The sequence below is a fragment of the Pseudophryne corroboree genome, chromosome 4 (assembly GCF_028390025.1).
Source record: "Pseudophryne corroboree isolate aPseCor3 chromosome 4, aPseCor3.hap2, whole genome shotgun sequence".
Lineage (NCBI taxonomy): Eukaryota > Metazoa > Chordata > Amphibia > Anura > Myobatrachidae > Pseudophryne > Pseudophryne corroboree.
The window spans coordinates 68574036-68588743 of NC_086447.1; the positions used below are offsets into that span (position 1 = coordinate 68574036).

The following is a 14708-nucleotide window of genomic DNA, read 5'->3' on the forward strand; positions in this document are numbered from 1 at the left end:
CAGGCAATGCAGATTATTATTCTCACAATAAAACTGCACTGGACTAGTATATGTACAGATATATATATATATATATATATATATGTATCTTACAAAGTCCGGCACTCCTCCTCAAGGTGATGTGCCCCGGTGCCCTCAGCAACGATAATTGATAGTTTAGAGAAAGAACTGCGGCACTCAGGGACTTGTAGTTGTATGAAAAACATCATACAACTACAAGTCCCTGAGTGCCGCAGTTCTTTCTCTAAACTATATATATATATATATATATATAAATAAAACACAGCACGGTCCTAGACCGGAGGTATATATCAGAATACTCGTACAATATATCCTGTAATAGGTACACTCTTTCTTAACTAATGCTGTCTGTATAAAGACATGTAGAATACTCAAGTGTTTGTAAAGTCACAGCGCTGTATACAGGCGGCTTTACAAGGGAGACCTTGCTCTGCAGTCCTGGAGACCAGCCGCAGCTATGCTTAGAAGATGGCGCCCAGCGTCTCAGTCAGGGAGTGAGGAAGAGTGTGAGGCAGCTCCAGGGCGGAAAAATCTGCAGTAGATGGTGCTGGGGGAGGGGCTACAGGTCAAGCACCACCTCCCCTATGCTGGACTTCCACCCCGGGTACTGTGAGTCTTATTAAATGGGGTGTTAGTACACCGACGCTTCGGTGGTCTAGTGGGGTCCCTGCTCTTTGACAGTGTCCACGTCAGCGTCGTAGTCCGTCTCCCAAAACCACGACAGCCACGCGAACCAGGAGAGCGTCTGCGACCGTGTGCCTAAAGCTGGAGCATCTCCACCGCAAGTACCCGGAAACAGGCCGCGGAAGTATGCGACGCCGCTTTGGAGTTGATGAAGCTGCAGCACTGAATGTCACACTGACATATCAGCGCTGCAGCCCTTGAAGTCTTCTTATAAAAACGCTTTTCAGGGCTGTCCAGAGCAGCCCCCCCGTTAAGTAACCTGCTGCTGCAGGCACCAACTAGAAACTGAGCTCCCAGTGCCTGGAGGCGGGGTTATAGAGGAAGCCCTAATGCATCCTGGGACAACCTAAAGCTTTAGCCTGTTGGTGCCTCTGGATCAAGATCCACTCTACACCCTGATGTTTCCCTGTGGAACACAATGTACCCTGCTGCAGAAACCCCAGTACGCATGCTGTATGCCCCAGTGCCCCAATGCTGCTGACATAGCTACTGTACTACTGTATGTGTGCCTCCCTACCCTCCCCCCTATGTGGTAAAAAGTTCAGCATGCATATATAAGTCAGTTGCAATGTTTATACTGTTTTGTAACAGGGCTACACTTGAAGATGTATTACTGGTGTCAAGGTCACCAACCACCCATACCCTAGCTCAGCATCGGACTGAGGCATGTAGGGCCCACCGGGGGAATACAGTGATAGGGGGCCATGTTTAGGGGTGTGGCTAGTGTCTACAGGGGGTGTGCCTAGCCACCACATTGGTTTGCCTAACCATTTTGCAAGTGTTGGTCCCCTAGATTAATAGATACAGTAAATAATGTAGTGCATGCATGATCACGTACAGCACAGTATGAAACCTGATTCCTAGAGGAGGGGGTGGACCCCCAGGCAGTAGGGCCCACCGGTGGTTTCCCCTGTACCCCTATGGGCCAGTCCAACCCTGCCCTAGCTGCACAGCAAATGCTGACCACAGCAATCTCTTAGCAACTACTGTACCAAGGGGGTCATTCCGAGTTGATCGCTAGCTGAAAATGGTCGCTGTGCTGCGATTAAGTAAAAAACCGGCACTTCTGCGCATGCGTCTGTGGCGCAGTGCGCACGCGCGCCGTACTTTCACAACGGCCGATGTATTTTCACACAAGGTCTAGCAAAGCTTTTCAGTCGCAATGGCCGCCGCAAAGTAATTGACATGAAGTGGGCATTTCTGGGTGTTAACTGACCGTTTTCAGGGAGTGCTTGAAAAAACGCAGGCGTGCCAGGAAAAACGCAGGCGTGGCAGGAAAAATGCAGGCGTTTCTGGCCAAACGCAGGGCGTGTTTGTGACGTCAAATCCGGAACTGAATGGTCTGAAGTCATCGCAAGCGCTGAGTAGGTCTGAAGGTACTCAGAAACTGCACAATATTTTTTTGTAGACGTTCTGCGATGCAATCGTTCGCACTTCTGCTAAGCTAAAATACACTCCCAGTGGGAGGCGGCATAGCGTTTGCATGGCTGCTAAAAACTGCTAGCGAGCGATCAACTCGGAATGACCCCCAAGTCTACAAAATGGTTCATTCATTATGTTCTTCTTAATGAGTTGTTCCAAGGATGCCTACCTGAGTGAAGTGTCCGACCTCTTTGTTTATGTCAACCGGCCCTTTCCCATAGACAAAGTCTGGACCTTCACTGAACCATGCGGCAATAACAGCTCTCCAGGGGACTTTATCGAATGCGTAGTATATATTTTCCCCACATTTATAATCTGAAATACATCATGGATTTAAATTTCAGTTTTCCTTTTACACATAAGTTAATGTTGCACAAAAGTGTATTTGATTGGCATGAAATATTATGGAGGGACAAAAATGGTGTCCGGTCTTTAGGTCAACCACACTTAGGTCGACAGTCATTAGGTCTACCACTAGTGGCCGACATGCATTAGGTTGACACGGTTACTAGGTCAACATGTATAGGTCGATATCAGGTTTTCACTTTTTTTATTTTTTGAACTTTTTCATATTTTACGATCCCACGTGGACTAAAATTGGGAACGGTAACCTGTGCTGAGCGCAGCGAGGCGCCTTGCCCGACACATGGCGAGAGAAACGAGCCATGCGAGGGCAAATGTGCACTAATTGGGGTTCCCGATCACTTTACGAAGAAAACGAAACCAAACCCCCCAAAAAACTCATGTCGACCTTTTTCCATGTTGACCTTGGTCATGTCGACCCAATGACCGTGTTGACCTATTTCAGGTGTCGACCTAGTCACAGTCGACCAATAGTGGTTGACCTAATGACCCTATGATCCACACCCGCATAAAATTGTGTTCTGTTCATTTGAAATGTCGTTTCAAATAAATCACACCTGGGCAGGGAAGCTGGCATTTACTGATCCCAAAGCATTCTGCGATCTCTTCCTTCACTGCTCATACCCTATGACTCAGATGCGTACCAAGAGGGGTGCGGGCTGTATCCGGGTGTCTACCTTCCAGGGGGTGACAGGGAGCCGGGTGCTGCGCCCGGCTCCTGTCACAGAATAGTCTCTGGGGGCAGGCCAGCTACTCTTGGAATGCTGGGCAGTGATGTAACAGGTGCTTCTCATGAGGGCACGTCTCCTCCGCAAAGCAATGTCCCCCTTTTCGTTCGCACGCGAGGAGGACCATTAACCACACTGGGTGTCACCGACCCTGGTGCTGCCTCTGCTGTGAGCAGAATACATCTCAATAGATTGAGCTCAGCAGGAAGCGCGTGGTTAATGATTGGTTTGTTGCGGGATCGTCAGATAATATTTCAGAGATCAGTTATGCTGGTCAGCTAGCCTGCTGCCCAGTATAATCACATGGGCATGACATATAAAACTGAATCAGTCTATAAAGGCCAGGATTAGTGCAACCTGAAAAATGTATATTTACTGCATGCGGGCTAGCTTACTGTCTGTGTTCCGCATCGATACATCACTGTGCCCAACTTTACATTGACTTGCCACGATTTCAGCATTTTTTCTTGCTTTTTCATTCCACACCTAAGAATAAAGAATATACATTTATGTTACATATATATGTGTGTGTGTTTGTGTATGTATATATATATATATATATATATATATACATACATGTATATATGTACAGTGTATATGTATATGTGTGTAACTGTATATACTGTATATAGTGTGGCAGAGACAGCATTTTTCCATGTCAAAGTAATGTGGAGGATCCAGACCAGGTTTTGGAAGCAGTAGCAGAATCCCAGGTGTGTGATCAGCAGCACCTGGGATTTCCTGATATAAGGGTTTCCAGGGCAGAGTCACCTTGCTCTTGATGGTGGAATAGCTACCCGAGTGATAGGCTGGGTTGTGTGAGTTAGACTAGGGATCACTGGAGCCTATCAAGAGTCTGCTAGGCTGTAAGTACCTGTATGCTACTGCCTGTAATACCGACTGTATGGAATCAACTTGCTATGGGGTGACCTGCTGTGCAAAATAAACACCGAAAGTGTTCATCTGAGTCCCCGTGTGTGTGATCCTTGTCACAAGTGGTGGAGAATGCGAGCAAGGACACGGTGTACAGCAGAAACTATTGGTAAGTAAGCATACCGATGTTTAAACTGCAAGTTTTTCCTTTTCTTTTCTTCCTCTCTGGTTATGCAGTGCAAGTGGCAGCCTGAAAGGGCCATAGCATTTATAGGCAGACTGTTTGCTGTTATGTGTTAAATAGCCAGCAAAACAGGTGGGTGTCGGCTTGGACTGTTTGGTAAGCCTGACATATTATATTAAACCTCCTAGATTTGTCCTTAATGGGGCCACGCAGGGCAATATGGAGGAGTTACTAAAACAATTTAGTGAACTTGCAGCTGGGAAACAAACCAAGATTCTAATGTTACATGCGGGGCAACGAACCCAGGCTGAAAGACAGCAAACTCAAATTCAAATGTTGTGTTATGAGTTAAAAGTAGAGATGAGCGCCTGAAATTTTTCGGGTTTTGTGTTTTGGTTTTGGGTTCGGTTCCGCGGCCGTGTTTTGGGTTCGACCGCGTTTTGGCAAAACCTCACCGAATTTTTTTTGTCGGATTCGGGTGTGTTTTGGATTCGGGTGTTTTTTTCCAAAAACACTAAAAAACAGCTTAAATCATAGAATTTGGGGGTCATTTTGATCCCAAAGTATTATTAACCTCAAAAACCATAATTTACACTCATTTTCAGTCTATTCTGAATACCTCACACTATTATTTTTAGTCCTAAAATTTGCACCGAGGTCGCTGTGTGAGTAAGATAAGCGACCCTAGTGGCCGACACAAACACCGGGCCCATCTAGGAGTGGCACTGCAGTGTCACGCAGGATGTCCCTTCCAAAAAACCCTCCCCAAACAGCACATGACGCAAAGAAAAAAAGAGGCGCAATGAGGTAGCTGTGTGAGTAAGATTAGCGACCCTAGTGGCCGACACAAACACCGGGCCCATCTAGGAGTGGCACTGCAGTGTCACGCAGGATGGCCCTTCCAAAAAACCCTCCCCAAACAGCACATGACGCAAAGAAAAAAAGAGGCGCAATGAGGTAGCTGTGTGAGTAAGATTAGCGACCCTAGTGGCCGACACAAACACCGGGCCCATCTAGGAGTGGCACTGCAGTGTCACGCAGGATGTCCCTTCCAAAAAACCCTCCCCAAACAGCACATGACGCAAAGAAAAAAAGAGGCTTTTTACTGATATTTGGTGTTTTGGATTTGACATGCTCTGTACTATGACATTGGGCATCGGCCTTGGCAGACGACGTTGCTGGCATTTCATCGTCTCGGCCATGACTAGTGGCAGCAGCTTCAGCACGAGGTGGAAGTGGATCTTGATCTTTCCCTAATTTTGGAACCTCAACATTTTTGTTCTCCATATTTTAATAGGCACAACTAAAAGGCACCTCAGGTAAACAATGGAGATGGATGGATTGGATACTAGTATACAATTATGGACGGGCTGCCGAGTGCCGACACAGAGGTAGCCACAGCCGTGAACTACCGCACTGTACTGTGTCTGCTGCTAATATATAGACTGGTTGATAAAGAGATAGTATACTCGTAACTAGTATGTATGTATAAAGAAAGAAAAAAAAACCACGGTTAGGTGGTATATACAATTATGGACGGGCTGCCGAGTGCCGACACAGAGGTAGCCACAGCCGTGAACTACCGCACTGTACTGTGTCTGCTGCTAATATATAGACTGGTTGATAAAGAGATAGTATACTCGTAACTAGTATGTATGTATAAAGAAAGAAAAAAAAACCACGGTTAGGTGGTATATACAATTATGGACGGGCTGCCGAGTGCCGACACAGAGGTAGCCACAGCCGTGAACTACCGCACTGTACTGTGTCTGCTGCTAATATAGACTGGTTGATAAAGAGATAGTATACTACTAATATTATATACTGGTGGTCAGGTCACTGGTCACTAGTCACACTGGCAGTGGCACTCCTGCAGCAAAAGTGTGCACTGTTTAATTTTAATATAATATTATGTACTCCTGGCTCCTGCTATAACCTATAACTGGCACTGCAGTAGTGCTCCCCAGTCTCCCCCACAATTATAAGCTGTGTGAGCTGAGCAGTCAGACAGATATATAATATATATAGATGATGCAGCACACTGGCCTGAGCCTGAGCAGTGCACACAGATATGGTATGTGACTGACTGAGTCACTGTGTGTATCGCTTTTTTCAGGCAGAGAACGGATATATTAAATAAACTGCACTGTGTGTCTGGTGGTCACTCACTATATAATATATTATGTACTCCTGGCTCCTGCTATAACCTATAACTGGCACTGCAGTAGTGCTCCCCAGTCTCCCCCACAATTATAAGCTGTGTGAGCTGAGCAGTCAGACAGATATATATAATATTATATATAGATAATAGATGATGCAGCACACTGGCCTGAGCCTGAGCAGTGCACACAGATATGGTATGTGACTGAGTCACTGTGTGCTGTGTATCGCTTTTTTCAGGCAGAGAACGGATTATATTATGTACTCCTGGCTCCTGCTATAACCTATAACTGGCACTGCAGTAGTGCTCCCCAGTCTCCCCCACAATTATAAGCTGTGTGAGCTGAGCAGTCAGACAGATATATATAATATTATATATAGATAATAGATGATGCAGCACACTGGCCTGAGCCTGAGCAGTGCACACAGATATGGTATGTGACTGAGTCACTGTGTGCTGTGTATCGCTTTTTTCAGGCAGAGAACGGATTATAAATAAAAGTGGTGGTCACTGGTCACTATCAGCAAAACTCTGCACTGTACACTACTGAGTACTCCTAATGCTCCCCAAAATTAGTAAATCAAGTGTCTCTCTAATCTATTCTAATTCTAAACGGAGAGGACGCCAGCCACGTCCTCTCCCTATCAATCTCAATGCACGTGTGAAAATGGCGGCGACGCGCGGCTCCTTATATAGAATCCGAGTCTCGCGATAGAATCCGAGCCTCGCGAGAATCCGACAGCGTCATGATGACGTTCGGGCGCGCTCGGGTTAACCGAGCAAGGCGGGAAGATCCGAGTCGCTCGGACCCGTGAAAAAAAACATGAAGTTCTGGCGGGTTCGGATTCAGAGAAACCGAACCCGCTCATCTCTAGTTAAAAGCGCTTAAAAAATCTGAGCCAGAGTGGGAAATGCTGCTAAAGCTCACCCCAGCGGAAGATATAGAGGCATTCCTTTGCACGTTTTAGCGTACGGCCATGCGGTTGGGATGGCCTGCGGAGGAATGGTCTGACAAGCTGGCTCCCTGTTTAACAGGGGAGGCATAGTGGGCGTATGTTGACTTGACTGTGTCTGAGGCACGCTCCTATCCTGGCCTGAAAAAGGCTATACTGGATAGGATTGGAGTGACCGGGCCCAGCAAAGCCCAAAAATTCCATGGCTGGCGGCTGGAGGGCTCTGAGCCTCCCAGGATTCAGCTGGCCAATCTAGCCCGACTAGCAAGGGCCTGGTTGCAGCCGGATAAAAACTCTGCAGTACAGATTGTGGAAGTAGTCACACTGGACCAGGCTATGCGGGTGTTAGACCGCTCGGTGCAGCAGTGGGCCCTTCAGGCTGACCCCGAGTTGGCAGTGGTGATTGAGCGGCACCTGACGCTGGGAAAGCTGAATAAAGCCAGGTCAGTATATGTGCCACCATCTAAACCCAGAACTCAGGTCCCAGTAGTTAAACCAAAGGCTCCGCCTCCCTTGGTGTGCTTTGAGTGCAGCAGGCCTGCTGCACTCCAGTGCGGCAGAACTGCCCGAAACAGGGCGAGCCGATGGATTGCAATGCGGGAAAAATGGCTCGGCCGTTGGTCAGCATGGCAGCGGCGGGGGTATTCCAAGCAGAGTCCACCTTGTTCCGGGTGCAGGTACAGGTGGAAAGCCGGGAGGTTTGGGCCCTGATGGATACCGGCAGTGAGCTCGCCATTGTCGTGGCCAATGTGTTTCCTCCGGGAGCTGACAAGGTCCAGCCTCCTGTCAGGGTGTTGCGCATCCATGGCGATGTGGAGGAGTGCCCACGTGTCTACTTACCCCTGACCGTTCAAGGTCGGTTGTTAAAGGTGGTAGCATCGGTGACCTCCAGACCCCTGTATCCGCTGATCCTGGGCCGGGACTTTCCATTGCTGCAGGAACTGGTTACCTGGCATGCTACCAGCAAACCGTCAACCACCGAAACAACTCAGAAGCCAGAGACCAGAGACTACCAAAGCTTAACATCCGAGAGAGAGGCTGCCGGTCCCAGACCACCCCAAGAGACTGAGTCTGAGCCCCAATGGAACCCAGTTGGTGAGGAGATGTCACTGCAGGACTTTGGGAGAGACCAATGCGATGACAGCAATTTGGCACACGCCTTTGAGACTGTTAAAGTAGTTAACGGCAGGATAGTTGATGCTTTACCATCAGAGGGTGTACCTTATTTTGTGATGAAAAATTATTTGCTATATTGTGTTGCTACTTTACAAGGAAAAAAAGTAGATCAGCTCTTGGTTCCCCGAAAATTGGAGCGGTTGGTGTTAGATGCTGCCCATACGCATTTGTGGGGTGGCCATCTAGGGGAGGAGAAAACACTCCAGTTAAGGTTCTTTTGGCCCGGCAACTATGCTTCTGTTAAGAGGTCTTGTCAGGAATGCCCAGTCTGCCAGAGGACAGCCTCTCGGCCAGAGTTTAGAGCTCCACTGGTACCCCTCCCTATCATTTCTGTACATTTTGAGTGGATTGGTATGGATCTGACAGGGCCAGTGGAAAAATCTGCTCAAAGGTACCAATACATATTGGTGGTAGTTGATTATGCCACCAGGTACCCAGAGGCTATACCCCTGTGCAATATGAAATCTGGCACTATTGCCAGGGAACTACTAACCATGTATACCCGCTTAGGAATACAAAAAGAGGTCTTAACGGACCAAGGTACACCTTTCGTGTCTAAACTCATGAAAGATTTATGTCGGTTGCTAAACGTAAACAGGATTACCACCTCGGTGTACCACCCGCAGACAGATGGCCTGGTAGAAAGATTTAATAAAACCCTTAAGCAAATGATAAAGAGGGCAGTGTCACGAGAAAAATGAGACTGGGATCTACTCCTACCTTACTTGATGTTTGTGGTCAGAGAGGTACCCCAATCCTCTACAGGGTTTAGTCCCTTTGAGCTCCTCTATGGGAGACAGCCCAGAGGAATTCTAGATCTCTTAAAAGAAGTGTGGGAAGAACAACCATGCCAGGACCCTAACGTCGTTCAGTTTGTGGCTCAGTTATATGGCCGTCTAAGACAGATTGCTCCACTACTGAACAAACATATGGAAAGGGCTCAACAACATCAGAAACAGAGGTATGACGTCACCTCGGTCAACCGGTCCTTTACTCCGGAAGACAAAGTGTTGGTGCTGGTGCCCACCACAGATAGCAAGATGTATGCACAATAGCGGGGCCCCTATGATATCATCGAGGCAGTGGGACTGGTCAATTACAGGGTCTGACAGGAGGGTAGAAGGAGGGAGGTACAAGTCTACCATGTAAGCCTGTTAAAACCCTGGAAGGAAATTGCAAATCAGCCCACTTTGGTAGCTAAAACAATTTCAGAATGCCAGGTACCCATTGAAATCACGCTTACTCCTGAACAGAAATGGGAAGTGGTGAACTTGGTGAAATGCTACTAAGATGTGTTTTCTGCCATTCAGGGAAAGACACAGATCATCCAGCAAGATGTTGTGACTCCACCCGGGGTGGTCATTAAACAGAGGCCATATCGCATACCCGAAGCGAAGCAGGCAGCGGTAAAGCAGGAGGTGGAAGAGATGTTACGCCTAGGGGTTATAGAGGAATCCACCAGTGAGTGGCATAATCCAATTGTCCTAGTACCGAAGCCTTCAGGTGCCTTACGGTTTTGCAATAACTTCCGTAAATTAAATCAAGTGTCCCGGTTTGATTCTTACCCTATGCCCCAGGTGGACGAGTTGGTAGAAAATTTAGATAATAGTCAATATCTCACTACACTTGATTTGACAAAAGGTTATTGGCAGATTCCGTTAACAGAAGCTGCTAAGGCAAAAACAGCCTTATCTACCCCAGAAGGCTTATTCCAATATAAAATGCTCCCATTTGGTTTACAAGGTGCCCCAGCAACCTTCCAGAGAGCTAGGAATAAGTTGCTGTGGCCCCACAGGGAATATGCGACTGCATATTTAGATGACAGTTATTTTCAGCTCTGACTGGGAGTCCCACCTACCAAATGTAGAAGCCGTTTTACAGTCTCTACGGGGTACTCTCTACAGGCACACGGGTTTACCGCCAACCCTGAGAAATTTGCCATTGGTATGATTGATGCCAAGTATTTGGAGTACATTGTGGGCAGAGGACAGGTTAAACCTCAGCTTAGCAAGGTAGAAGCAGTCCTCACCTGGTCTAGACCTAAATGTAAATCACAACTTAGGACACTTCTCGGTTTGGTCGGATATTATCGCAGGTTCATTCGAGATTTTGCTGCTAGAGCTGCTCCACTAACCGAATGTCTTAAAAAACAATTCCCAGACAAGATAACGTGGTCTAGACCAGTAAACAAGACATTGGGGTCAATTCAGTTCGATGACTAGTTGCCAATTCCACTAGTTTACTTAAGTTTTCTCGACAATTGGAATTCCCACTAATTCAATTCTCGCCAATGTGACTGTTTAGTCGGTGATGTATATACAATTCCTGACAATTTGTTCTCCCTTTGTTCTTAGGCAGCTCCAGTTACGCCTCCTCCATCTCTCTGAGGAATCTCCGCCTGCTGCTGTCTATTTGAGCCCACCTTTGGCCTTATATGGCGTGTCCGGAGCCGCCTCCCGCTCTCCCCTGTTGATTTACTCACTTCTCCTGCAGTGTGCTGCTCCGGGCGGGAGGATTTGACTTCTCTGTGCCACCTCCCAATCTCCGCCTCTGTACCTCACTCTGCTTCTGTCACTTTTGCCTGAAGCCGCCCAGTCCCGCCTCCTCTCCCAGTAAGTAGATGGAGCACTCTGATCCTCAGCACTTGAAGTCCCGCCCTGGGTCCACCTTCCGGGGCAGACTCCACCTGTACCTCCGTCACTGCTGGGTATCTCTCCTATGGGCTGCTGCTTCCAAGCTTCCATCACCAGCTGCCACCAGAGTCTGGCTACGAGCAGGTACTTCAGAAGGGGATAATAATCAAATTCGTATCCTTGGTCAGCAGAGCTGAACAGCGCTGCCGGTCCCTTTTCTCTGTCACTGCATCACCACATATATGCTGTATGTGTGTGCCAAGTATTTACATACACAATTCTTATTTTACAACATACTTTTTTTTCTGGTTGGCTTCAGCAGCAAAGGCTCCGTCCTCAGTACTCAGCCCTCACTCAGTGCTCACCCCTCCAATGCACATTGCACACCTGCAAGCAGTTCCCTGTGTCCCATCCATCCTCTTTCCTTCTATTCCCAGCATGCAGTGCACGGCCTGACGCCAGAATCGAGACAACTGCAGTGGTGCACATTTGAAGGGTGATGATTGGGGGAGAGCCAGACCTTTGCAATTAGTCCTACCTATGCTATGCCCCAATGCAGGGCAAAGAACTTTCTAAAGGAGATACTCTATTTTGCAATAATGTTCTGATATAACCACACCTATTATCTTACTTACATAGAATATGATTTTTTTTTTTAAGCGTACAGGGCTTACAAGCAGGCTTCTTGCAAATTTGCTTTTAACATTTACTTACCATTTTCAGCATATTACAAGAAGGTGGATCGGTTTTCCTCCTATACTCATCGTGTAGATCAAGAATCTGTCGCTGAATTTCTGGAAGGGTAGGTGATATGGCAGACAGCGGGACATTTTTCTGCAAGAGTTATGGTATTATGAAACACTGCACAGAGCTGGTGCTTCTATACAATCTTACGTATTGCCAAATTGTGTACTCTATAGTGAACAAAAAGTGATTGGGTACCAGAAATGTGCGCTGGGCAGCTTTAACAGATTTAAATTCTCAGGGAGGTGTCACCACACCACATACAATATTTCAGAACCAAAAAGTAGGGAATATATTCCTGTATAAGCGCCCCATACATATAACTAAATAAAGGAATAAATGATATACGGTACGTTCGCTTATATATTCTTCTCTGTAGTCTTCCTATTGCACGTCTCTTCTGAAAATCTTGATTAGGTTTGCTCCAGTTTCAAGAGGTTCATATGGGGAAATTCAACAAGATTAATCCACAGCATGTCATAGATACAGTATATGTCCATATAAGTGTTAAAAACGTTTAAATAAGAAAGCAATGGTCAGTCCACATGTGTATTTCCCCGAAAAAAAATATTTTTATTTTATACAAATCCCCATAGCTTGGTTGTATATAACATTGACAAAGAGAGAGTTTAAGAACACACTATGACCCTATGACCTATGACACGCTGAGGATTAATCTTGTTGAGTTTACATCTAACACACGTTGTGGATTAATCCTTGTCTAACGGTGGATTGAAAGAAACCCAGATAGAAGTCCTGTTTATATTGAATCCGTGAGTGTGGTACGCATATTACTACGAGAATCACAGATGTAAAGATAAAGATACCTTGATAGGCACTATTCATAAAGCTTTTTAAAGTGAGTTTGGTACGCTGCCTTTGATATAATTGAGTCACCGACTTATATCTACCTTTTGTCTTACATTGGTGGACTAAAATTATCTCAAGCATTACTACACATTGGGGGTCATTCCGAGTTGTTCGCTCGTTGTTTTTTTCCGCTACGAAGCGATTAGTCGCAAACTGCGCATGCGCAATGTTCGCAGTGCGCCTGTGCCGAGTAAATCTGCACAAAAGTTTGGTATTTTACTCACGGCGTAACAACGTTTTTTCATCGTTCTGGTGATCGTAGTGTGATTGACAGGAAGTGGGTGTTTCTGGGCGGAAACTGGCCGTTTTATGGGAGTGTGCGGAAAAGCACTGGCGTTTCTGGGAAAAACACGGGAGTGTCTGAAGAAACAGGGGAGTGTCTGGGCGAACGCTGGGTGTGTTTGTGACGTCAAATCAGGAACGAAACTGACTGAACTGATCGCAGTGTAGGAGTAAGTCTCGAGCTATTCAGAAACTGCATAGAAATTTCTATTCGCAATTCTGCTAATCTTTCGTTCGCAATTCTGCTAAGCTAAGATTCACTCCCAGAGGGCGGCGGCTTAGCGTGTGCAATGCTGCTAAAAGCAGCTAGCGAGCGAACAACTTGGAATCACCCCCATTATTCCCTTCCTGTTTCATGTTTCCCCATATCCTCTTGAAACTGGAGCGTACCTAATCGAGATTTTCAGAAGAGACGTGCAATAGGAAGCATACAGAGAAGAATATATAAAGGAACGTACCGTATATCATTTATTCCTTTATTTAGTTATATGTATGGGGCGCTGATACAGGAATATATTCCCTACTTTTTTGTTCTGAAATATTGTACTCTGTTTATGGGTTTAGTATGAAATACCTACTATCAAAATCCTGATGGTCAAAATACCGACAACAATTGACCGACGGTCAAAATACTGACATTTAAAATACTGACAAGATCAAAATACTGACATTTAAAATATTGACATGTCAAAAAGTCGACACATGTTTTTCATATCATTTTTTGGTGCGTATGTCGACATAAATGCTGTATAAGTGTACCGCGTCCCCTCGCATGGCTCCAGGTCCCCGCGGGATGGTAAAGTATAAACAAGTCGGTTTGGATGAAAAAAAATCATAAAAACTCATGTCATATTTTGACCTTGTCGGTCTTTAAATGTCTGTACTTTGACCTTGTCAGGATTTTGGCCCTCATTCCGAGTTGTTCGCTCGCAAGCTGCTTTTAGCAGCTTTGCAAACGCTAAGCCGCCGCCTACTGGGAGTGAATCTTAGCTTATCAAAATTGCGAACGAAAGATTATCAGAATTGCGAATAGACACTTCTTAGCAGTTTCTGAGTAGCTCCACACTTACTCGGCATCTGCGATCAGTTCAGTCAGTTTCGTTCCTGGTTTGACGTCACAAACACACCCAGCGTTCGCCCAGACACTCCTCCGTTTCTCCAGCCACTCCCGCGTTTTTCCCAGAAACGGTAGCGTTTTTTCGCACACACCCATAAAACGGCCAGTTTCCGCCCAGAAACACCCATTTCCTGTCAATCACATTACGATCACCAGAACGAAGAAAAAACCTTGTAATGCCGTGAGTAAAAAACCTAACTGCATAGCAAATTTACTTGGCGCAGTCGCAGTGCGGACATTGCGCATGCGCATTATCGACTAATCGCTCCGTTGCGACAAAAAAATAACGAGCGAACAACTCGGAATGACCCCCTTTGACCGCCGGCCATTGGTTGTCGGTATTTTGACCATTGGCCATTGGTTGTCGGTATTTTGACCGTCAGGATTTTGATTGTAGGTAAATTGACCGCATCCCCTGTTTATATATGGTGGTCATTCCGAGTTGTTCGCTCAGTAATTTTCTTCGCATCGCAGCGATTTTCCGCTAATTGCGCATG

General features: G+C 46.3%; 1 protein-coding gene across 1 annotated transcript in view; it reads right to left on the bottom strand.

Moving 5' to 3' along the window:
* The window catches only part of LOC134911108 (cysteine-rich venom protein-like), a 51192-nt gene that overhangs the window by 21029 nt on the left and 15455 nt on the right, over positions 1-14708 (bottom strand). Inside the window, exons 4-6 of the mRNA XM_063919480.1 lie at positions 11913-12032; positions 3614-3704; positions 2297-2442 (exon numbers count right to left, since the gene is read on the bottom strand). Of these exons, the coding sequence (XP_063775550.1) occupies positions 2297-2442; positions 3614-3704; positions 11913-12032 (357 nt within the window). The remainder of the gene's footprint in view (positions 1-2296; positions 2443-3613; positions 3705-11912; positions 12033-14708) is intronic.